Below are 24,107 nucleotides of genomic sequence, written 5' to 3' on the forward strand. Positions count from 1 at the left end.
GTTGAACATCCAGGGATATTCAATATTCAGGAGGGATAGACAGAAAGGAAAAGGAGGTGGGGTAGCGTTGCTGGTTAGAGAGGAGATTAACACAATGGAAAGGAAGGACATTAGCTTGGAGGATGTGGAATCGATATGGGTAGAGCTGCGAAACACTAAGGGACAGAAAACGCTAGTGGGTATTGTGTACAGGCCACCTAACAGTAGTAGTGAAATTGGGGATGGCATCAAACATGAAATTAGCAATGCGTGCAACAAAGGTAAAACAGTTATAATGGGTGACTTCAATCTACATATAGATAGGGTGAATCAAATTGGCAGGGGTGCTGAGGAAGAGGATTCCTTGGAATGTATGCGGAATAGTTTTCTAAACCAACATGTAGAGGAACCAACGAGAGAGCAGGCTATTCTAGACTGGGTATTGAGTAATGAGGAAGGGTTAGTTAGCAGTCTTGTTGTGCGTGCCCCCTTGGGCAAGTGTGACCATAATATGGTTGAGTTCTTCATTAGGATGGAGAGTGACATTGTTAATTCAGAAACAATGGTTCTGAACTTAAAGAAAGGTAACTTTGAGGGTATGAGACGTGAATTGGCCAAGATTGACTGGCAATTAATTCTTAAAGGGTTGATGGTGGATATGCAATTGAAGGCATTTAAAGACTGCATGGATGAAATACAAAATTTGTTCATCCCATTTTGGCAAAAGAATAAATCAGGGAAGGTAGTGCATCCGTGGATAATAAGGGAAATCAGGGATAGTATCAAAGCAAAAGGTGAAGCGTACAAATTAACCAGAAAAAGCAGCCTACCAAGGGACTGGGAGAAATTCAGAGACCAACAGAGGAGCACAAAGGGCTTAATTAGGAAAGGGAAAATAGATTATGAAAGAAAACTGGCAGGAAACATAAAAACTGACTGCAAAAGTTTTTATAGATATGTGAAGAGAAAGAGATAAGTTAAAACAAATATAGGTCTCTTGCAGTCAGAAACAGGTGAACTGATCATGGGGAACAAGGATATGGCGGACCAATTGAATAACTACTTTTGTTCCGTCTTCACTAAGGAAGACATAAATAATCTGCCGGAAATAGCAGGGGACCACGGGTCAAAGGAGATGGAGGAACTGAGTGAAATACAGGTTAGTCGGGAAGTGGTGTTAGGTAAATTGAATGGATTAAAGGCCGATAAAGACTGCGGCTTGTGCTCCACCCCGTTTCCTGAAGTTCATGACCAGCTCTTTCACTGTACTGACATTGAGGGAGAGATTGTCTTGGTACAATGCTACTGAACTCTCTCTCCCTCTCTCCTTCTTGTACTCCACCTTCATCGTTTTGAGATCAGGCCAGATGGTGTCATCTGCAAACTTGTAAATGGAGTTGGAGCAGAATTTGGCCACCCAGTTGTGAATCTATAGGAAGTATAATAAGGGACTGAGAATGCAGCCATACAGGGAACCTGGCCTGACTTAAATATCCCATGATTTCACTGAGTAGTGTACTTCACAGTTCACCCAGTTGAAGAACACTCAGACTGACCTCTTTGACACGCGGAACCAGTGATGCCTGCGTGACAGTGGAGTACTTATTTAGATTAATTTAAAATTATAAAATGGTTAGCACTTATAATCTGGGAGAGTTGAGTGTGTGAGGAGTTGTGACAAGCAAATTTTGAGATTTGCAGAAATGTCATTTTGTGATGGAAATGTTTCTAAATGTGATGGCCTGGCAGCCTCAAACATTATATAACATTAATTAGAATAGTCAAATCTTTTATCAGGAAGTCCTACCAGGGTTGGATATTAAAATAAACCATATATTTTTGCTTTGTTCAGGTAGATATTTATTTATCTCCTAGTAATTCAACGCTTTGGGACCAAATTTCCAGAAGGATATCCCATCAAGTATTTAGCTCAGACTTATGTTGTGGGTTTTTTTTAAATGGAGCCGCTGAGGAGAGACATTCTATGATTCATTCTGCAAGAGACTTTAAAGGATCACATTCCATCATCTTTAAACTTCACCGACACTGCCAATCTACCAAATTTGTTTGTTATATTTTGATAGATCCACATCCTCTTACCCAGGTGAAGACTACGAGTCTCTAGCTGCATGTGACCCCATGCGCAGAATCAGCTGTGAAGTTGAGAGCTTAACTGAGAGCTGTTTTGATAGTGGGATGTCCACATTGAGAGATTCAAATGACTATGATTCGGAAGCTGAATCCAAGCATCAAATACATTTTGAAAAGTCACAATGTACTCGAGATGCCTCTGAATGTGATGCCTCTGACACAGATGTAAGTACCCATATGTGATTGATTGTTTATGAGCAATCTTTGGAATGCCGTAGAACAACACAGGAACAGGTCCTTTGGCCAACAATATCTGTACCGAGCATGACTCCAAGGCCAAACCTTGTCTGCCCGCGAGTAATCCCATCTCTCATTTGTCATATCCCTGTACTTATCCATAAATTTCTTAAATGTCTACCTCCACCACTGTTCCCAGAAATGCATTCTAGGCACTTGCCGACCACTGTATATTAGAAACAACTTGACCTGTATATCTAATTTTAAACGTTGTCCCTTTCGCCTGATGGATATTTCCATCCTGGGAAATAGGTTCTGTTTGTCTACCCTGGCTAAACCTCTCATAACTTTATTTACTTCTATCGGGACTCTTTCTCAAAAAAACAGAGGTCCCAGCAGAACACCATTGGTCACAGACCTCCAGCCTGAATTTTATCCCTCCACCACAACACTCAGTTTTCTATTAGTAAGCCAGTTCAGAATTTACAATCAAGTCACTATTAATCATGTTCATCTAATTCTTTTGAATCGGCCTGCCATGGGATACTTTATCAAATACCTTCCTAAAATCCACATAGACAGCATCCACCACCCTACCCTCATCGACCAACTCTTATCAACTTAGTAAGACATGTGCAAAGCCATGCTTTGTATAAATTTGTATTGTATAGATTTATAAAGAATGAACAACTTTAAATGATGTACGTTACAAATAAACGTTTGTTTGATTCGGCCAAAAGCCAAAGGAACAATTTTCAAGGCCTTTCCTGTTATGGTTAAATGCCACATTTGACAAAATAATACAGAATGCTGTGAGAGTAATGAACTTCATCTGGTGTAGTGTTTTTATTTTTGTTTTGAGCACAATTCTTTCCACATGGTTGGTCAAAAGGAGTAGAAGAAATGATGGTAGTCATATTGCTTGACCATTGATCATTTATTATCACAAGAGAAAGACATCTTAGATTTAGCTGCCTGCAAAACTAAATTGAAGCAATATATCCATCGGAACGTGCAGAGCTGCAAAGCCTAGATCAGCCAGTGATATTTGAGATTGATGTTGGATACCTACTGCATATTTGTAATTGTAACTTTTTTGTAGGTGCCTGAAATCCGTGATGAAGAAGCATTCAGTCAAGATAGTACAAACACTGTTCTGGAGTGGAAGTCATCTCCGGCGTCGAACTGGAACAACTCTGGAAACTATTCATCACATCGTTCTACTCCTACCGATTCTCCACAGGTAGCGCATGTTACAACAATATTCCAGCTCGTAGTTCAGATTTCTGTTTATTAATTGGTTCATCAATTACTCAGAAGTAATCGACGAAAGTCAGTTTCTGGTGGTAATTTAACAAATGCTCCTGAATCCTTATGTGATGTTCTTGCATTGTACATTAGTAAAACCAGGATATTTATTGTTGGTATCGGCATATGTTCTTTCGATTTGAGAAACAGAAATTCTAGGTTCCATTAAAAATGCATGTACTATTTTCACTTAGTAATTGGAGGAGTTACTTGATCAAATTTTAAAATGGTAAAGCAACTTGATGTGATGTTTCTCTAGGTTACAATAGAATTGAACTGTTTTACAGGTGCCTCAAATCCAGATTGATGATGACTTCAATCAGGATGATAGAAACACCGATATGGAGTCGGAATCTTCCCACACAGTGAGCCGGAGCAATTCTGGAGCATCTTCTGCACGGCGCTGTATCTCTGCCTTTTCAACACAGGTAAGGTTTATTCCACATAATAAGATGCTCCATGTCTGACTTGTATTGCATTTATACTTTTGTTTAATTGTGTAGATGCATTTAATAGCTGTATGGCCAGTTGTTTATTCATTTGGCGCTCATTTATGATGTGGAATAAATGGAACAACCACAGTGACATTTTGGGGCTGAGAAATGTCAGCCATGTTCAGTGACTAAATAACCATGGGGAGAGGCAAAAATAGGATATGATATGATAGTTAATTATTTTTCCATGTCCCTTGTCTCTCCGTATCTTTGCAAAGTTAAATACACTGCTGCAACTTGCAACAATTTCCCGTGAGCACCTACGTTTTGTTAAAGATATGTAAACCTCCCAAAATTTAAGGGGAGACATGTAAAATCTTCAGTAGTGTACTGCTTCTTGCAGGCCAAGCTCAAACGCAAAAGACCCGTTTTTGCAAATGCTGTGGCGAGATTGTAGGAAGAATTAGGGCGGTAAAGATGGAAACAGGCATCGGTATGAAATATTGACTTCAGAAAGAAAAAAAACTATGCATTTAAGTGGGCTAGTTGAATTTGTTGTTCAGAAACATAAACTTCCCCTTTTTGCATTTTGATCGCCTATAAATTGACCTATATTCTTGTGCCTCATTACATTCTAACTGTGGAGCGGGAGGGAGGAGAGGAAAGTTCTTGAGTTGTAAACATGTGCCATAATAATTATCTGCCTGATGCTATCAGCTATGCTTTTGTGCAAATGAATGAGGCATCATCAGAATCAGTAGTGGATTGATTCTTTCAAGATAATATTTGCAATGAACAGAACCAAACACCTTTTGCAGTAACCAGAATAATAATTTAACAAAACCTTGATCTTTCTTCAGCCTAATAATACGAGTGGAAATATCAAACCTGTCCAGTCGAGCAAAACCTTCAAGATAGTACTTGCTGGGGATGCAGCGGTAGGCAAATCAAGCTTCCTTCTGCGACTCTGCAAAAATGAGTTCCGTGGCAATGGCAGTGCCACCTTGGGTATGTTTTACAGCTCATTTACAAATTAAATGTTTTGCCTTTGTTTTCTACTCACCCCAACATACATTAGAACCTTGAATGGATCCACTTGTTAAAATTGACAAATCTTGTGCAATACCTGTTTATCCCTGCAGTGGCATACTGGTTAGAAGTCTTCTGTGTATCATTGGGATTGCAAAAGATGCAGTTTTAAAAATATTATTAACTTTCAATAAAGCCCTGAGAATACCAAACCATTCCAAAACTCTTTGGGCATGAGGTCTGAGCATTTTCTGGATGTTCTTTTATTTATATGGTTACATTTTAATGTTCGAATAATATTCTTTGTAAGTTTGTAAATTACACCAAAATCAAAGGACAAAGGACATTTATTGTCACATACACCAATTGGTGCAGTGAAATTTGAGTTACCAAGCAGCACACAAATAAGATAAGCACTTTAGAATTTAACATAAAGCATAAAAAACATCCCCCCCACAGCGGAATCAACGTTTCCCACTGTGAGGGAAGGCACCAAAGTTCAGTCCTCTTCCTCTGTTCACCCGTGGTCAGGGCTTATTGAGGCCTCTGCAGTCACTGCCATGGACCCGATGTTTCAGGCCCTCAAACACAACGGAAGAATACTCTTAGCGGCCTGGAACCTCCAGGAGACTGCAAATTCCGAAGTCCACAGGCCGAGCTGGGCGGAAATACAACGCTGGCGACCTCGGCGAGACATCCCAGGCTCCGCGATGTCAAAGTCAGTGCCGGCAGTGGCTGGAAAGTCAGCTCCGTCAGTGGCTGGATGCTCCGCAGACCACAGCTCCACGGTGTTCAAAGTCGGCAGTCCCAGCAACATGGTGACCCTGGTAAGGCATCGCTCGCTCTGTGATGGAATCCAGTGCTGCTCTGAAGCTGAGGCTCTGGCCAGTCTCCGGCAGGAAAGGCCGCGCCAATCCAGGTGGTAGGCCGCGAGGAGGGGGACGAAGATGCTGGTAGGAGAATAGTCGCATCCTCGACCAGGAAGTGACTAAGATAAACAGTTTCCCCCCCCCCCCCCCCCCCCCCCCCCCCCCCCCCCCCCCATAAAAAAAAAGACTAAAAGACCTCCAAAAACAAACTTTAGACTAAAAATAACAAAATGAATGAAAGGACAGACAGCTGCAGGCGAGGCAGTCACACTCGATGGTGCCACCACTCGGACCAGGTGGTATAGTGATTAGGTGCTATAAATTGGATTATGTGGTATAAATTGGTGGTATAGTGGGCAGTGAGGAAGGATATCAAAGTTTACAATGGGACCTAGGTTAGCTGGGAAGGTGGGCCAATGAATGGCAAATGGAATTTAACTCTGACGTGAAGATATGCCACCTTGACATGTCAAACCTGGGCAGAGCTTACACAGAAAATAGCAGAGTATTAACTGTAAATGTTGTTTTAAAATGCATAGAGATTATTGTTCTGGCGGTGGTGTAAATGAAGAGTATTGTAGAACAAAGATATGGGAGTACAGGTGCATGTTTCTGAAAAGGTAAAGCATAAGGTGGACAGTTTGGTGAAAAGGGTATTTAACATGCTTGGCTTCATTGGGAAGGGTAAAGACTATAAAGGTTAGGACATCATGATGTTGCTGTACAAGCCTTTGATGAGATCACACGGAGTACTGTTTGTAGTTCTGGATGGCCAGTTGGAAAGGATACTGAAGAGATTCATCAGGATTTTACCTTGACTTGCAGACTTGAGTTACAAGGAGAGGTTGGATGACTGGGATTGTTTTCTTTGAAGCATAGGAGGAGGTGCGATGACTTTATTGAAGATCATGGACAAAGTAAATGCTGCATTTTTCCCCAAGTTGGAGGATTTTGAAACTAGAGGGCATAGGCTTATGGTGAGAGGGGATAGATTTAAGAGGAACTCAAGCAACTGGTTCACTCCGGGTAGCCTGTATCTGGAATGATCTGCCAAAGGAAACTTCATAAGCAGACACAATTAAAACTTTTAAAAGCTTAGATATACAGATGGGAAACATTTAGAGGGCTATTGGACAAATGGGACTAGGTGGTTAGCATAGACATAGAATAGACAGGCCCTTCATGGTAATGAAGGACCTGTTGCCATGCTGTATAGCTCTGTGACCCTCCATTACTATTGCAGTCTGTTTAAAGACACATTTATAGAAAACTATGTCTTGTGGGGTCTGAGAACATGTTGCTTCCAATAATGAAGTATAGTCATTGTAAGGCAGTAAAGGAGTTGTTTTTTTTTTCTTGATTATGTCCTAAGAAAAAATGAGCAATGAGATGGATGACCAAACAGTGTTCAGGAGATGGGAGTTGAGGGATAAATGTTAGAAAAAGTAATTGAAAGGTTTTTTCTCTTCTTCAAATTTTTTTTTTTTAATTGTGTGACAAAACCGATGTAGTATTTTGCATCTAAAAAAACGTTGCTTCCAAACACATTCCACTGCAGTACAATCCTTGGAATAGTGAGAGCACGACTAATTACTGAATTAATGCTGATCTTCTGCAGCTGTAAATTAAGTTTACAGCTGAATATAACATTGAATGTTGGAATAGATGTTGCACATCTGAATGTTTCATTCTCCTTAAATATTGGAAAATGGAATCTTTGTATTAACTGTAAATCCTGTTTTAAAATGTATAGAGATGATTGTTCTGTAAGTAAATGTTTGAACATTGAAGGCACGGGAGAGGATGCAAGAAAATGGGTGGCAAACGTGTGCAGATGGTAATAGAGGTCAAGATTGAACCCAGGACACCAGAGCTGTAGGGCAATGGCTCTATAGTTGTGTTGGAGTTCATTAGATGGTGGAAAGTGGAAGAATATTGCATCCACATTAAAAGGCTTCAAAAGAATAGGCAAACATGGCTAAAAAATAATATTTTGATCAGACTGCAGAGATTTTGAAATGATTAATTATGCCTGAGTAAGTAGTTGAAGAGATTGGGCACAGTGGAGAGAAAATATATCTTAAGTATATGACCAAAAATAGGGACTTAAGATCAGTTGGAGATATTGACTGGTCCAATAATGTCTAACAGTGCATGAGGGCATGTGGTAAAGCATGAGCTGGATATTGATAGTGACCAATTAATTATGAAATGGGAATTGTCACTGAGGAGCAGCGTAATCTGAATTTGTATGTGCTTTCTTGCAGGAGTTGACTTTCAGATGAAAACTTTGGTTGTAGATGGAGAGCAAACAAGTTTGCAATTGTGGGACACTGCAGGCCAAGAAAGGTAAATCAGAAACATGCAAGTTTGAAATGTTGCTATAAATCCAAATATACATACAACAAGAACAGTTTTCATTTTGTCCAAACCAGCATTTGAGCTTTGTACGGTTAAGAGAAACGTGTCCTTACTGTTTAGCGGTTTCAAGCAGGTAGCCTTGATGATCTATCTTTTGATAGAAAGACTAAAAATAAACATTCATCCTATGTAACTTATGTATCTTAGCTGGACATGACAGTAGTACAATATTTCTAAGCTCAAGACATACTGGTTCCCTCAACATCCTCATCCTCCTCGACCTGAGCGCAGCCTTCGATACAGTGAACCATAACATCCTGCTCACCAGACTCAAAGACCTCGGCATTGAAGGCTCTGCACTCAGCTTGCTCCGTTCCTACCTTTCCAACAGATCCCACTTCATCTTTCTCCACAACCACACCTCTGCTACAGCCACAGTCACTCAAGGCATTCCCCAAGGCTCCGTGCTCGGCCCCCCTCCTCTTCATCATCTACATCCTCCCCCTTGGTCAGATACTCCGCCACTTCAATCTGGACTTCCACTGTTACGCTGATGACACCCAGATCTACCTTGACACCAAATCCCCCCACAACCCCCCCCCCCCTCCCATATCAACTCCTGTTTGTCAGCTATAAAAACCTGGATGCAACATAATTTCCTCAAACTCAACAGCGATGACAGAATTCCTCCTCATAGGCTCCAAAGCCACACTCAGCTAAATCAATAACCCCACTCTCACCATCGACGGCACCACTGTCTCCCCATCTCCCGAGGCCCGCAACCTTGGCGTGATCTTTGATTCCACCCTCTCCCTTGAGCCTCACATCCGCCATGTCATTAAAACCTCCTTCTTTCACCTCCGCAACATCGCCAAACTCAGACCCTCTCTCACACCGCCCGCTGCTGAAAGACTCATCCATGCCTTCATCTCCTCCCGACTGGACTATTGCAACTCACTTCTCCTTGGCATCAGCTCCACCTACATCAACCGACTCCAACTGGTCCAGATCGCAGCCGCCCGACATCACCCACACCAAATCCTGGCATCACATCACTCCAGTCCTCAAACAACTCCACTGGCTTCCCATCTCCCACCGGATCACCTACAAAATCCTGATCCTCACCTACAAAGCCCGCCACCATCTGGCCCCAGCCATATCTCACTGACCTCCTCTCCCCCTACCAACCCTCACGGTCCCTCAGATCCACATCAGCTGGTCTCCTCTCCATCCGCAAGTCCAACCTCCGCTGTTTTGGTGGACAGAGCCTTCTCCAGGGCAGCTCCCAGGCTCTGGAACTCCCTCCCCCAACTGATCCGCAATTCCGTGTCCCTCACCGTCTTCCAGTCCCGCCTCAAGACCCATCTCTTCACCTCTGCCTATCCTTAGCCCCACGTGCCGTCCCTTTTCATCTGTGCATTAATTGCCTCATATTGTGTTTTGTATTGAATTCTGTATTTTACTTTGTGTACTAATCATGTCTCTACTATTTATTGCATTCCCCTTACATGTTTTTCCTCTACCTGCTAAATGTTTGTAAGGTGTCCTTGAGACTCTTGAAAGGCGCACATAAATAAAATGTATTATTATTTATTATTATTATTATAATATTTATTTTAGATTTTCACTGCAAACTCATTTTTGAAATGTTTATTATGTATGCATGTCAGTAAAGGCTTTATTTTTAACTTTAAACTTATCATGGTTCTTGTAAAGTTAAATGAAGCGATAACAGTGAGCACCTGAATCTAACTTAATTTCCTACCAAATATAATTGACAGTATTTTAGTTCAATTTCATAAAGTTTTCTCAAAATAAGTGCAAAATCTGTGCTTCAGATTTCGGAGTATTGCCAAGTCGTACTTCAGACGTGCGGATGGTGTTTTATTGCTATATGATGTCACCTGTGAGAAAAGTTTTCTCAATGTACGTGAATGGGTCGACACGATTGAGGTAAGTGTTTTAAAAACAAACAAAATAATGTGACCCATGAAACGACTGCGTGGATCGTGTACATTCAGGCTTGGATCAACATCTGGGTTTTCTCTCTCTGCAATATGATTAAGTAATGAGAGTTCATGGCCCCTTATATCAAATTAAATTATATCTTGAAGGTAATTGAATAATATTGACATCACAATCAATCACAATAATACTTTATTAGCCAAGTATGTTTTGCAACATACAAGGAATTTCATTTGCCAAGTCAGTCATACAAATAAAAAGCAACAGAACACACAAAATACATTTTAACGTAATGATCCACCACAGTGACTACTCCACATTCCTCACTGTGATGGAAGGCGAAAATAGTTAAAATCTCTTCGCTTCTATGCTTTCCTGCGGTCGGGGGCCTCGAGCACACCATTTACGGGACGATCTTGATTCCTGTAGCCGATGCCATTTGGACCCTCCGCATCGGGGCGATAAACTGCATCGGGGGGGGAGGGGGGGGGGTCATTTCTTATTTATTTTCTTTCCTCTTGCACTTCTTTGATAGTTTAGGGGTCTTTTCTGGTTGGTTGATCTTTACCTTTATCTGGTTGGTTGATCTTACCGTAATGGCAATTACTGCACACTGAACTTATTGAAGAGTGGAACTGGCATGAAGAGGTGAATGGCTTCCCATTTAATTGACCTTCTTGTGTCTTTGTACAGTGGTGTAAGATATGTAAACCCAACATACAACATTCAGTCATTCAGTTGGGCTCAATATGTCAGTTTAAGCTCTGAACATAGGATATCATAAGATTCACTTTCAAGTCCAAGGGCTCAAGGGAGAAAAAAATGATTAAAAGCCAAGGACGTAATTATCACCCTTGATGCAGTGACCATGTGCCGTGTTTGTTGTTCATGTCCAAAGAAAGGAGATATTGAACTTTTTTTCGCCTTCCATCACAGTGAGGAATGTGAAGGAGTCACTGTGGTGGATGTTAATGTTTAAATGTATTTTGTGTGTTCTGTTGCTTTTTATTGGTATGACTTATTGGCAAATCAAATTTCTCATAATTTGCAAAACATACTTGGCTAATAAAGTATGATTTTGATGATTAAGATTAAGATTATTATGATCTCTGTAAAGATTTGCAAAATTAGTTAAAAATACTTCATAAACAACACATGATGGATTGCATCAAGGATCATACTCTGAAATGGGACCTGTGGGATTTTATTTAAGACCTTGCCCAATTTAATTCAGCTTAAAACATTTTGTTTTATAGGAGTCCGACACAAGGGTCAGTCATAGACTCATGCAGCATGGAAATAAGCCCTTTCCAACTGGTCCATGCAGACCAAAATACCCCAGTTGCCCCTCACCTTAAAACATTATCCTCTGGTACTTAATTCCCCAACTCTGGGTAAATGCCTGTGTGCATATACCCTTTCTATTCCCTTCATTATTTTATACACTTCTATAAGATCACCCTTGACCTCCTGTACTCCAATGAAAAAGTCCTAGCTTGCCCAACCTCTGCCCTTGAGTTTTGGCAACATCCGTATAAATCTCTGCATCCTTTCCAAATTGGTGACATTCTACAGCATGGTAGGCAAATCTAAACACCACACTCCAAATTGAGCATAATATTCCAAATAAAGTGTTCAACTGACGACACCATACCTATTATGTTGATAGGAACAAGGTGGACCTGAGAAACTGAGCAATGCGAGAGGGGATATCAGAAATGTGTGGTGGTTGCTACTGAAGGGGGAGTTGCGGGAGAAAGAGAATGCTCCACATTACACTGGGAGAAGTATTAAAATCCTGGATGCTTGGATCAGGATGTTGATCCTTTGCACCAGCAGGTTCAGTAAACTACCAGGGAATCCTTTTGAGGCTGCAGCAACAGTGGTGTCCTGTGTGAGTGAGGAACACTGCAGATAGGTCAAAAGCACATGACATGGAAAGAAAGTTGGGCATGGAGTTTCAGCATTTCTAAATTAGTTATAATTAATATAAATAAAAATGATTTCAATAGTGTAATATCAGTCCAATGAGATACCTACATAGTTTTCTGGTTCCTTTTTCAATCCAAAATTCAAAATTGATTTGTCAAATGGTTTTCCAAGAAACCTTCCCAAATTAATAGTCTTGAGAGGAAGATAGCAATGGTAATACCTCTGCAATAATAGAAAGTTATGGTTATTATCCATTTTTCCTCAGTGTTCAACCAACGACACCATACCCATTATGTTGGTGGGGAACAAGGTGGACCTGAGAGACCGAGCAATGCTAGAGGGGCAGAAATGCATCCCCACTAATTATGGGGAGAAGCTGGCTATGGTGAGAAATACACTTTGTGAGTTATTGAAAGCATTATTTTAAAGTTTCAAGTTTTTAAAGCAGAAAATATGTATTTGTTTAGGTAAGTTTTTTGATTGCTTTTAATTGCATGCTGTTCCACTTAATTTTGGGCATCATTCTAGCTCTGTCCTAGTAATTATCCCAGTGTTTCCACCTTGAAGGAAATTACCTGAAATTCGGGAACTTCTGGTGGTCTTCGGGTAATTTTAGGGAAATTGAATAATTTCGGGAAATATCCGCATCCGACTCGCGAAGGGGTGTAAAGGTAATACACATAGCACTGCCGGTTTGGCGCTCAAAGGTTTAAACAGAGCGCTATCAGTTTAACGTGTGGGAATTTAAACAAAGAGCTGTCGGCTGCAGCGCTATGGGTTCTAAATATAGCGCTACCGTCTGCAGCGCTGTGGGCTTTAAATATAGCGCGATGGTCACAGCGCTATGGGACACAGACTGGTTGGGAAAATTCTCTAATAATGAGTCTTTGGAATTCTATTTCTCAGTGGAGAGAAGGGGGAGGGGGGAGCAAGAGAGGGAGGGAATAAGAGAGGGAGGGAGAGAAAAACAGAAGGGGGAGGGAGGGAGAGAGAGGGAGGGAGGAGGAGGGTGAAGGAGAGGGAGGGAGGGACGAAGAGAGGGAGGGAGTGGGAGGGATAAAGAGCAGAGACTGAGACACATGAGAGCAGGATGAAAACACAAAGACAATGAAAGCTGTTGGAGGCAACGAAAGCTGCCTTGCATAACACTACAAGTGACTAACAGAAGCTGGCAGATATGGTGTAGTTGCATAGGTCTGTTTTGCCTTGTTCTTCTTTGTGTTGTTAACGTGTGCCCGCAAAAAAACCCAACAACTAATAGCACGCAGGAAGCATTTTTGAAAATTTCAGGAAATACCATCAAATTCCAGGAAATTTGGGTTTCTATTTAAGGAAAAACATTTTTGAAGTGTGGAAGCACTGAATTATCCTGAGGTGGGGGAATAGTACTGATTAGACTATTTCCTTAAATATATTTAATTCAAATTAAAATTGATTTGCCTTTACAAAATTCCCCATATCTTTTAGTTTTCTTGTGACAATGAGCAGGAAATGTAATTTAACAACTATGGCAGGTTGCAATTGTGTGAAGTTGCACAAAGCAACTGGAGCAGCACATTTAGTAGATGTTGTTGCATCACAGATTCAGTCCTGACTCCCAGTATTATCTATGTGTCGTTTGCACCTGCTCCCTGTGACTGCTGTGGTTTCCATTTGGGTGCTACTGTGTCCTATCATCTCCCAAATACATTGTTTAATTGCCCCCTGTAAATTTCCCTAGTTTGAGTGGTGGAATCTCAGATAGAGAAATGGGAAGTTGATGGGAATGTGGCCCAAATAAAATAGGATAAGCCTAAGTGGATTCTTTGTAGTCGGATTGCACCTGTTGGACCAAAGAGTTTATATATGGCTTGTGGCACTGATTCCATGACCAGTAATTTTGCAGGTAGATAAGGAAATGGATGCATTGTTTAATACAAGTGAATGTATTCTTCGACGCTGATGCAAAGTACAGTTGCGGAGCATATTACTCATCAATACATTTTCCTGTGGCATTTTAAGGAGACAAATTAAACCTAATTCCTGTTAAATTTTTTATTGTCAGACCTACAAAGCGCTCTTCTGTGAAACAAGTGCCAGGGAAGGATCCAGCATTATTGAAGCAGTCCTTCACCTTGCAAGGTAATCATTGATTTTATTAAGTATCCAGGCAAGTCCATGGAGTTGTTCTTAATGTAAAAATGCAGTCAAATACAATACCAGTAATGGTAAAAGATAGATCAAATGTCTATTGGGTTAAAAAGAATGCTGCAAAAGTGATTAGATATTTGATTGAGCAAAAATACAAAGTGCTGGAGCAACTCAGCGGGTTGGGCAATATCTGTGGAGGGCATTAACAGACCTCGTTTCAGGTTTGAACCTCTCTCCAGACTGATGGAGTAGGGGGAAAATGTTGGTATAAAAAGGAGCATGGGATGGGGGGGGGCAGTATAAAGTCATTGAAGTGATAGGTGGATAAGGCTGGCGGTGAAAAATAGACAAAAGGATTTCAGATAAAGAAAGTAGAAAAGAATAAAATGTAAAGCTGGGGGGGGATAAAAAGGAAATGTGGGACTTGGGGATGGGAGATAAGTGTACAGAGAAGGGGAGGGGTAGCTCGGGTGGTGGGAGATTTGTCAGTACCTTAGTCTAGGAGAAGGGTGGTTGGTGTTATTACTTGAAATTGGAGAATTCGGTGTTCATACCACTGGGTTGTAGGCTACCCAAGTGGAATATGAACTGCTGTTCTTCCATTTGCATGTGGCCTCATTCTAGCAATGGAGACCAAGGACAAAGAGGCCAGTATTGGAATGGAAAGGAGAGTTAATTGGCCTGGATGTATTTAATAAACGGGTTGGTCAAAGAGTTAGAATTTTGATTAGTCAATTGCATATTGCACTTTTATTGTTCTTAACATGAGATGTCAAATGTAGAGGCATGATATTCACATATAGGACTGATGTTGCAAGTTAACAAGTAGGATGTGGATTGGATGAGTTAGCTGAATTAAATAAATGATTATTTTTCTGGTCATAGTTGATACAGAATTTCCACTTCTAATGTTATGAACAGCAATGTTGTTCCACTGTTGGTACAGGGAGTAAGTATTGACTACTGAATATAACAAGGTGGCATAAATAGTAAATCTTGCCCTACGGTTTTGCAGTATTGTGCCAAACTCTTTCAAACTACCAGTTAAGCCTCCATATTCTAGGAAACATCCAGCCAACATAGGTTGGCAGAAATGTTTATGGTTTCAACAAGCAGCACGAGGAATCAATGTTTGGGAAAGGTTAAGGATTAGGATATTATCCATATCTTCCTGGGTTCAATCCAACCATAGAATAATTTTCCTCCTGCTATGATTGGATTGAACCAAGGAAGAAATGGATAATATCCCAATCCCTTGCATTTCCTGAACATTGATTTGATATTGGTGATGGTGCCAGGCAAGAAGGACCTGGATTCATCCATTTTGCAATCCAAATTAATGTGTCAGAATTTTACTGCAGTTGCTAAATCTGCCTAAATTTTCACATTTGATTCATTCATTTTGCAGAGAAGTGAGGAAAAGAGGCGACAGAACTGATGTGGACTCTGTAACAAATTTGTCCAACAATTATTTGAACAAGAAGCCACCTGTGAAATACTGCTGCACTGCTTGAAAACTATGAGGACTCGTGATTTGAAGTGCACAACACTACATGTTTGTTTATTTTGTACTCCAGATACATAATTTAGCACTTTTAGGAATTTTGAAATATGAATGTTAAAAAATGAATTAAAAATATGAAGTTGAACAAATGAGATGAGTTTGAAGAGCAAGATTAAATGAGAATTAGAAATAAAATGCATTTAATTAGTTTATTCTAATATGCACCATTGAGTTAATTCTGCCTCCATGGTCATTGTGAGCCCGTTATATAGTTGTTTCAAAAGTAACAATCTCAATTATTATGTGTATATAGTGGTCATATTTGCATTTCAAGTCGAGATAATTTGAATAAAAATAACTTTGCTGCTTTTTAATGTTATTTTGACTCGTGTTACCTCCACCCATCTATTTATTCTGTTGAAAAACTATTGTAAACTCAACCTTTACAGAACATTTTACAACACTTAATGTAAATAAAATTATTTTTGAGAGAATATTAAGCTGTTATGTTGAAGTATATTAAATGATGCATTACATTTCAGTAGTCTGTGAATCCTTAAAAAAAACAAACTGAGTGGTGTTCCAGGCAGCAAGTCGAAAAACATCTTGCCCTTTCCTGATGTTTTAATGTTTCTTTTGTGTGCTTTCTTCCACCTTCTCGGTGATTACACTTGGATGATATGATGTAAGAATAAGGGGATGGCCGCTGCTAGCAGCCTTTTGGAATGGTGAGTGTGCAGTGACGATACATGGTGGCTCCTGTCCCATCCTCTCTCTCAAATACTCCTTTATACCACTCCTCTGCATCACTTCACTCGCTCTCTTTTTTTGCTCCCCCCACACCCCCCTACTATCTGAATGGTGGCCGATTAGGAAAAGGGGAGACCTGGGTGTCATGGTACACCAGTCATTGAAAGTAGGCATGCAGGTGCAGCAGGCAGTGAAGAAAGCGAATAGTATGTTAGCATTCATAGCAAAAGGATTTGAGTATAGGAGCAGGGAGGTTCTGCAGTTGTACAGGGTCTTGGTGAGACCACACCTGGAGTATTGCGTACAGTTTTGGTCTAATCTGAGGAAAGACATTCTTGCCGTAGAGGGAATACAGAGAAGGTTCAGCAGACTGATTCCTGGGATGTCAGGACTTTCATATGAAGAAAGACTGGATAGACTCGGCTTGTACTCTCTAGAATTTAGATGATTGATGGGGGATCTTATAGAAACTTACAAAATTCTTAAGGGGTTGGACAGGCTAGATGCAGGAAGATTGTTCCCGATGTTGGGGAAGTCCAGAACAAGGGGTCACAGTTTAAGGATAAGGGGGGAAATCTTTTAGGACCGAGATGAGGAAAACATTTTTCACACAGAGAGTGGTGAATCTCTGGAATTCTCTGTCACAGAGGGTAGTTGAGGCCAGTTCATTGGCTATATTTAAGAGGGAGTTAGATGTGGTCCTTGTGGCTAAAGGGATCAGGAGGTATGGAGAGAAGGCCGGTACAGGATGCTGAGTTGGTTGATCAGCCATGATCATATTGAATGGCGGTGCAAGCTCGAAGGGCCGAATGGCCTACTCCTGCACCTATTTTCTATGTTTCTACTGTTCATTTGAATTCCCTACATAGGTACAGTCATCCCTCACCACCGTCCATTCTCACTGCTCAATATTCTAAATAACTATATTTACATTTTTCACACGGCTGATGTTAATAAATCTGTAAATACCACCAGTACCTAGAAAATGCATATGTGTTGTGCTAATGTAAAAATTCAGTGAGGCAAAATGGAAAAATAGAATGAATGCGTAGACACACACCAGAAAGAGTGACTAGCAGCTTGGTTACAGACCCTGAGGGTAATCTTTTTGAAGCTGAATCAAGTTTACATCGCCTATCCATGTTCTCCAGAGATGTTGGCTGATCTGCTGAGATACTTCAGCACTTTGTGTTGTAAATTATTTTAAATGATTTTTGTACCCTGTGCCTTGGTTGTTCTGAATATCCTGGTTAGTTAAATGTTATTCTAATCAAATATGTGAAGCAATACAGCCTCTGACGAAGTCAGCATCATACCAAGCAATAATGTAGCCATTTGAATTTGGCTACTCTTTCCATGAAGTGGTGTCCATTGTTGGAAAAAGTCAACCAGGACATTAAAAATCATGTTGTGATACTGATAATGCACACTTTGTTGTAATTGAGATTATTTGGCCTTCTGCTACTGTCATTGTCCCAATTAACATGAAGTTATTCCAATTCTGTCTTCAAACCAAAAGACAGATGATCATCCAAGGAGTATTTCAGAAACTAGCCTTGATTTCACTTTAAGATTTACATCCACTAACTGTATTCACATCTTTCTGCTAGAGGCACTACAATTATTTTCATGATTTTGCTGATTCTCGGCTTTTTGTAGAAGAATCTGCAAAAGACCTCATACTTTGACAATTCTTTTACTTAAGGTGCTTCCTTGAAGCTTGGTAAATGCCAGTGGTTACTGTTCTCTTCCTGTGTAAGGACGGAAGGAATGCCCGGCTTCTTAACAAGTAATCGTAATGTCAACAGCACCACCTGCTGATGGGCATGTTCTGTGAAACTGATTAATAAATCCTTAATGACAATGTCTTTTAAATATAACAAAAAGTTCAATTTGTTTGTAACCCTAGTTTCTTGTGTATAAAGTTAAAAAGATGAATGAAGATTTACGCTTTGTAATAGCCATTGACATGAAAGAGCTCACTTATCTCTACTAACCATATAACCATATAACAATTACAGCACGGAAACAGGCCATCTCTGCCCTACAAGTCCGTGCCGAACAACTTTTTTCCCTTAGTCACACCTGCCTGCACTCATACCATAACCCATTTGGGTGTGCATTATGAGACTGCCTTTGCATTATGAGACTGTGATGCAAAATAAATGTTCTCCTCTAGCTAATTCTGCCCATCTGCCAATTAGCCCTCCCCCATCTGTATCCAACTATCAATTGCCAGGTTTTGCCCCATTTCCACATCTCTTTTCCAGCTTTCTCACACCACCTCCATCAGTGTTAAGAAAGGTTCCAGCACAAAATGTTGCCTGTCTATTCCCTCCACAGATGCTGCCTGATCTGCTGAGTTCCTCCAGCATTTTGTTTTTGGCTCAAGATTTAAGCATCTGCAGTTTCTTGTATATCCTCTTCATTTCAGCCTTGAACTGGCATTTTCTTTATTTGCAGACTGTCCTCTAGTTCTAGATCTTTCCACCAGGAATAATATTCTCACAGCCTCTCCACTGTCAAATGCCCTTGGAATCTTATGTTTTAGTAAGTTAACCTCATACGGCCATCGTAGAGTCTGTTCTCACCTTCTCCATCATGGTCTGGTTTGGCTCAGCCACCAAGCACGACACCTGGAGGCTGCAGCGAATTGTCTAATCAGCAGAGAAGGTTATTGGTTGCAACCTTCCCTCCATTGATGAACTGTACACTGCAAGGGCCAGGAAGCGAGTGGGCAAGATCATCTCTAACCCCTCTCACCCTGGCCACAAACTCTTTGAATCACTTCCCTCTGGAAGGCGACTCCGGACTGTCAAAGCTGCCACAGCCACACATAATAACAGTATTTATCCACGAGTAGTTGCTCTATTCAACAGCCAAAAATCTCAAGCCTCCCTTTGATCTGGTATTTTGTTGGTTCACATGCTTGATCAATGGTGTTTTATCACTAATGTTTTATTATTATTAATGTTTAGTGTTTTCTGAATCATTCGTAACTGTCACTGTATGTCATGTTGTTACTTGTGGGCAGAGCACCAAGGCAAATTCCTTGTATGTGAATACTTGGCCAATAAACTTACTTCATATATAGTACAGGACCAATGAGCTCAATTTTTCATGTGTAGCATACCCTTAAACCAGAATGTTCTGTCCTGAGTATTCATGCCCCTATTCATAATGAGATCCCATCAGATATGAAAGTCATGTGGTGTGTCTTTATTCAGTAATGTAGCATTGCCAAAGACATTAAACCTACTTAAACAGCTTAATCTCAAGATGAAAATAGTTCATGTTGTACTTGCAAAATAAATGGTTCTCTAGTGAATACAAAAGCCTGTGGAGGCCAAGACAAGTTTTAAGGTGGAGATTGATAGGTTCTTGATTATTAAAGCCGTCAAGGGATATGGGGAGAAGAAAGTAGACAATGGGCCAAATGGTCTAATTCTGCTCCAACAACTTATGAACTACATTGAATATATTTTGCCTTTATCCTAAAATTCTATCAGTTGAATCTTGCTCAAATAAGGAGACCAAACAAATACAACTGTTGTCTTACCAAAGCCGTACAGTTCAGTACTTTTGTATTCTATCCCTTTGGTGATAGAAAACATTAGACTAAGTGGGACCCGTTGCGTCCCATTCTCACACGGGAGGCATGGTCCACCAACGTTATATTCCACCACTCACCCATAGCCCCCAACTGCGCAGGCGCGGCTGATGGGTTCCCGTTGTGGCGCCCCTTATCTTCCCCTCCTCCTCTTCTCCCGCCCCCCCCCGGAGGAGGGGGGTGACTTCATGTGGAGCCAGTGGGGAGAAGGGGGGAGCGCTGCAAAGGCCTACTGCTGCCACTGCCTACCCCTGCTGCTGCCTCTCGCTCCGGTTGCCTCCCGCTGCCGATCCCCACTGACTTAAGAAGGGGGGGGGTGGGGGGCATCCTGCAGGCGGGGGGGGGGGATGGCTCCAGTTGGGGGCCGGTGGGGAGGCGAGTGTCCTGCAGCCGGGGAGGGGGCCGGTGGATGGGGGAGAGCGTCCTGCAGCCGGCGAAGGAGGACGGCTTCAGGCGTGGCCTGTCAGGGCCGGTAGGGTGGGGAGCGCTGCTGTGGCCTAAAGTTGCCATGACCTACCCTTGCCGCTGCCTACCCCTGCCACTGCTGCTGCCGTGGCCTACCACAGGGGTAGGCAGCAGTGGTGGGCGGAGGGCGTTGTGTGTGTGGGGGAGGGTGGGTGTGTGTGTGTGGGGGGGGAGGGGGAATGTGTGGGGGAGGGGGAAGTGTGTGGGGAAGGGGGGATGTGGGCGGGGAGGGGATTTGTGAACATTTTTAATAAAAACTCGGGAAATAATTAATCAAATTTTCAGATGAGGGGATTTTCGAAATCATGAGGTAAATCTCTACTGGAATATGTAAAAATGTCACCGTTAGCAGGTCGGGTTTTCGAGGAGGTGTGACTCACAGACAAATAAATACATCCACATCCAAGATCAGTTTTATATTATAATAGAAGAAAGATAGATAGATAGAGGATAATACAGAAGAGTACAGCACAGGAATAGGCACCTATACCAACTCTAGACCATCATGCCTAGACCAACTCTTATCTGCATGCACATAAACCATATCGCTCCACTCCCTGCATATCCATCTGCCTATCCAAAAGGATCTTAAATCCCACTATCATATCTGCCTGCACCATCACCTCTGAGAATACCTTTCAGTCTTGCATCTATTTTGATGATCATTAATCTTCATGCCTATTGTTTCATCACTATGATTTATGACCTCAACAATAGCCTGTTAGTAGATGTAGTAGTTTTGATTATTGTGTCTACTGAGTCCAAATTCTGTTTCTAAAACTGCCATTGTAAAATTTGGAGCAATTAATGCATTCCAAAACTGTGCCAGAATCTTGCTTGTGTAGGGAGGAACTGCAGATGCTGGTTTAAACCAAATTCACAAAAAGCAGGAGTAACTCAATGGGTCAGACGGCAACTCTGGAGAAAAGGGATAGGTGACGTGTCGGCTCTGAAGAATGGTCTTTACCTGAAACATACCGATTCCTTTTCTCCTGAGATGACCCGCTGAGTTACTCCAGATTTTTGTGTCCAGAATCTTGCTTGCTGATTGCAACTAAACCCAGTGAATCACACAGCAAGAGTGGAAGGACATCTCACCTGCTAATACAGTGGTCGGCATGGTGGCGCAGCTTTAGAGCTGCTGCCTTACAGTGCTTGCAGCGCCTGAGACCCGGGTTCGATCCCGACTACGGGTGCTATCTGTATGGAGTTTGTACATTCTCCCGTGACTGCGTGGGTTTTCTCCGAGATCTTTGGATTCCTCCCACATTCCAAACATATACAGGTTTGTAGGTTATTTGGCTTTGTGAGTGTAAAAATTGTTCATGATGTGTAGGGTAGTGTTAATGTGCAGGGATCGCTGGTCGGCACGGACTCGGTGGGACGAAGGGTCTGTTTCTGTGCCGTATCTCTAAACTGAACTAAACTAAGTACATATAAAGGGAAAAAATACAATAATTGACTGACCAAGGAATTTCTATCTGGTTTGATGCAGGTTCCCCAATGACTAATTTTACTTCGGAGTCACGTGAGTGACTATGTGAAGACCCCGTCCAGCACGCATGCGCAACATAGCGTCTCACGCAGTGCACAGCGACGGACGGGAGTACGAGCTCTCCCGCAACAATTTGAAAATGGACCTTCAGGTAAGCAAATCTTACTCTGAGGACATGGTGTTTTCGAAACCCTGTTCTACTTAATTTTAAATAAGAATAGAACAGGGAAAGCACCAAGGAAGGTCGTTCCCGTCGGGCTGCTATGGACCAGGAGGGTTCCAGCAGTGGGAGGTGACCGGCGGCACCTGAACCGCACAACGTTGCAGTCCACAGTCACCGAGAGCATTCCGAGCCAAGCCCAGCGCCGCTAGCATAGCTCAAGGGAACATTGCCGACCAACCGCAGCGGGCTGGATGTAAGGCACACGGAAGTCGGACCAGTCGGTTCACTCAGAAGAGCCTGGCACGGTAGACTCCCGCCCGAGAGCGGCTAAAGGTGACCGTTTCAAGCCTTATGGAAAGGCTCATGGAGCAACAGGAGGGCGACAGATAGCACAATGGGCTAAGAGTTCGGCTGGCGACCGGAAGGTAGCCGGTTCAAATCCCGCTTGGAGTGCATACTGTCGTTGTGTCCTTGGGCAAGACACTTCACCCACCTTTGCCTGTAATGGAATGTAATTACGGCGGCAGGCGCGGGCACACCGCGACGCCCTGTGTCTCCCTTTCAAGGGAGATGCTAAAAATGCATTTCGTTGTCTCTGTACTGTACACTGACAATGACAATAAATTGAATCATTTCATTTTTTTTTTTTTTTCAAAAGCTCCAGCACGACTTGCTACGGAAGCTGGGGCAAGCTCGCCAAGGGAGCACAAACACTCCCGCTCCAGTGCACTAACCATAGCATCTCCCTCAACAGAGGGGAGCGTTGGTGACCAGGACTGGGCTGGTCAAGAAGAGGGGTCACTGGCTGAACAAAATCGGGAGTATGCTTGAGGTACAGGACCAGGAAGAGCTGCTGGGTGTGGTGAACCGCTACGTGGCAACACCGCGAGCGGAACGGCTGTTAGAGCCTAAACTGGCGGCCAGCTTACTACCTGTCCTTAAACCTCTCCAAGACAGGTAGTCATTGAGGTGTTAGACTTTATCCCGCCTCCCCCAAAATTGCATTTGCTCAATCTGCCTGCCATTACAGGGAGTACATTGAGCAGGTTATTTAAACCCAAAAACCTTAAAATTGCAAAAAATGTAGATACCCCTGACGTCGGCTATCACTTCACATGCTCATTCCATGGACAGGGTTGACATGCCAAAACACCTTGGCTCTACTGTGCAACACAGTATGTGATTGGCAACCTGCCCTCAACCTCAAAATAAGACCTGCCCTCAACCTCAAAAATTTGCAGGACTGTGTAGAACGCTGACCTCAGAACCACAGATCCTGCTATTTGGCAAAGAATTACCAAATCAAGCCTAAAATCTGGACAAAGAATCCAAGGCATTGAGGGCAGGACCTGGAATGAGCAAACCGCTCAAAAACCCAGACGGCAGTACCTCTACGCATCCACCAGTAGGCGTCTACTTCATGGTACTGGTGATAGCTTGGGTTCCGCATACCATCCCCGCATTTCTTCCAGTACAGAGCCCAGAGCGGGCCCCATGGAAAACGCACCATCCCCCAACAACACCACTCCGACAGACAAGGAACCAGAAACCGAAGAAATGAACACACCACTAAGCAACAGTGGAGGTAGGTGGGTATGGTTCCTACCATCACATAAAAGGTGAGGGGATTGTGCTAACAATTGGAGGGGGGGAACTACACCTGGTTTTGGAAGCATGAAGAACTATCACACTTGGTAGTTGTATACCAAAATGTATTCAAGGATAAAAATTGAATTTAAGAAAAACTTGCCACCAGTTCAGCATGCACCCCAAAGGGGTTTTTCC

General features: G+C 42.1%; 1 protein-coding gene across 1 annotated transcript in view; it reads left to right on the plus strand.

The window, feature by feature from the left end:
- Positions 1-16,384, plus strand: part of rasef (RAS and EF-hand domain containing) — a 55,637-nt gene extending 39,253 nt beyond the window's left edge. Inside the window, exons 10-18 of the mRNA XM_055632990.1 lie at positions 2,064-2,295; positions 3,410-3,550; positions 3,903-4,043; positions 4,910-5,057; positions 8,215-8,296; positions 10,147-10,261; positions 12,471-12,590; positions 14,250-14,326; positions 15,744-16,384. Of these exons, the coding sequence (XP_055488965.1) occupies positions 2,064-2,295; positions 3,410-3,550; positions 3,903-4,043; positions 4,910-5,057; positions 8,215-8,296; positions 10,147-10,261; positions 12,471-12,590; positions 14,250-14,326; positions 15,744-15,849 (1,162 nt within the window). The 3' untranslated portion in view covers positions 15,850-16,384. The remainder of the gene's footprint in view (positions 1-2,063; positions 2,296-3,409; positions 3,551-3,902; positions 4,044-4,909; positions 5,058-8,214; positions 8,297-10,146; positions 10,262-12,470; positions 12,591-14,249; positions 14,327-15,743) is intronic.
- The last annotated feature ends 7,723 nt before the right edge of the window (positions 16,385-24,107 follow it).

Source organism: Leucoraja erinacea, chromosome 3 (genome assembly GCF_028641065.1).
Source record: "Leucoraja erinacea ecotype New England chromosome 3, Leri_hhj_1, whole genome shotgun sequence".
NCBI classification, from domain to species: domain Eukaryota; kingdom Metazoa; phylum Chordata; class Chondrichthyes; order Rajiformes; family Rajidae; genus Leucoraja; species Leucoraja erinaceus.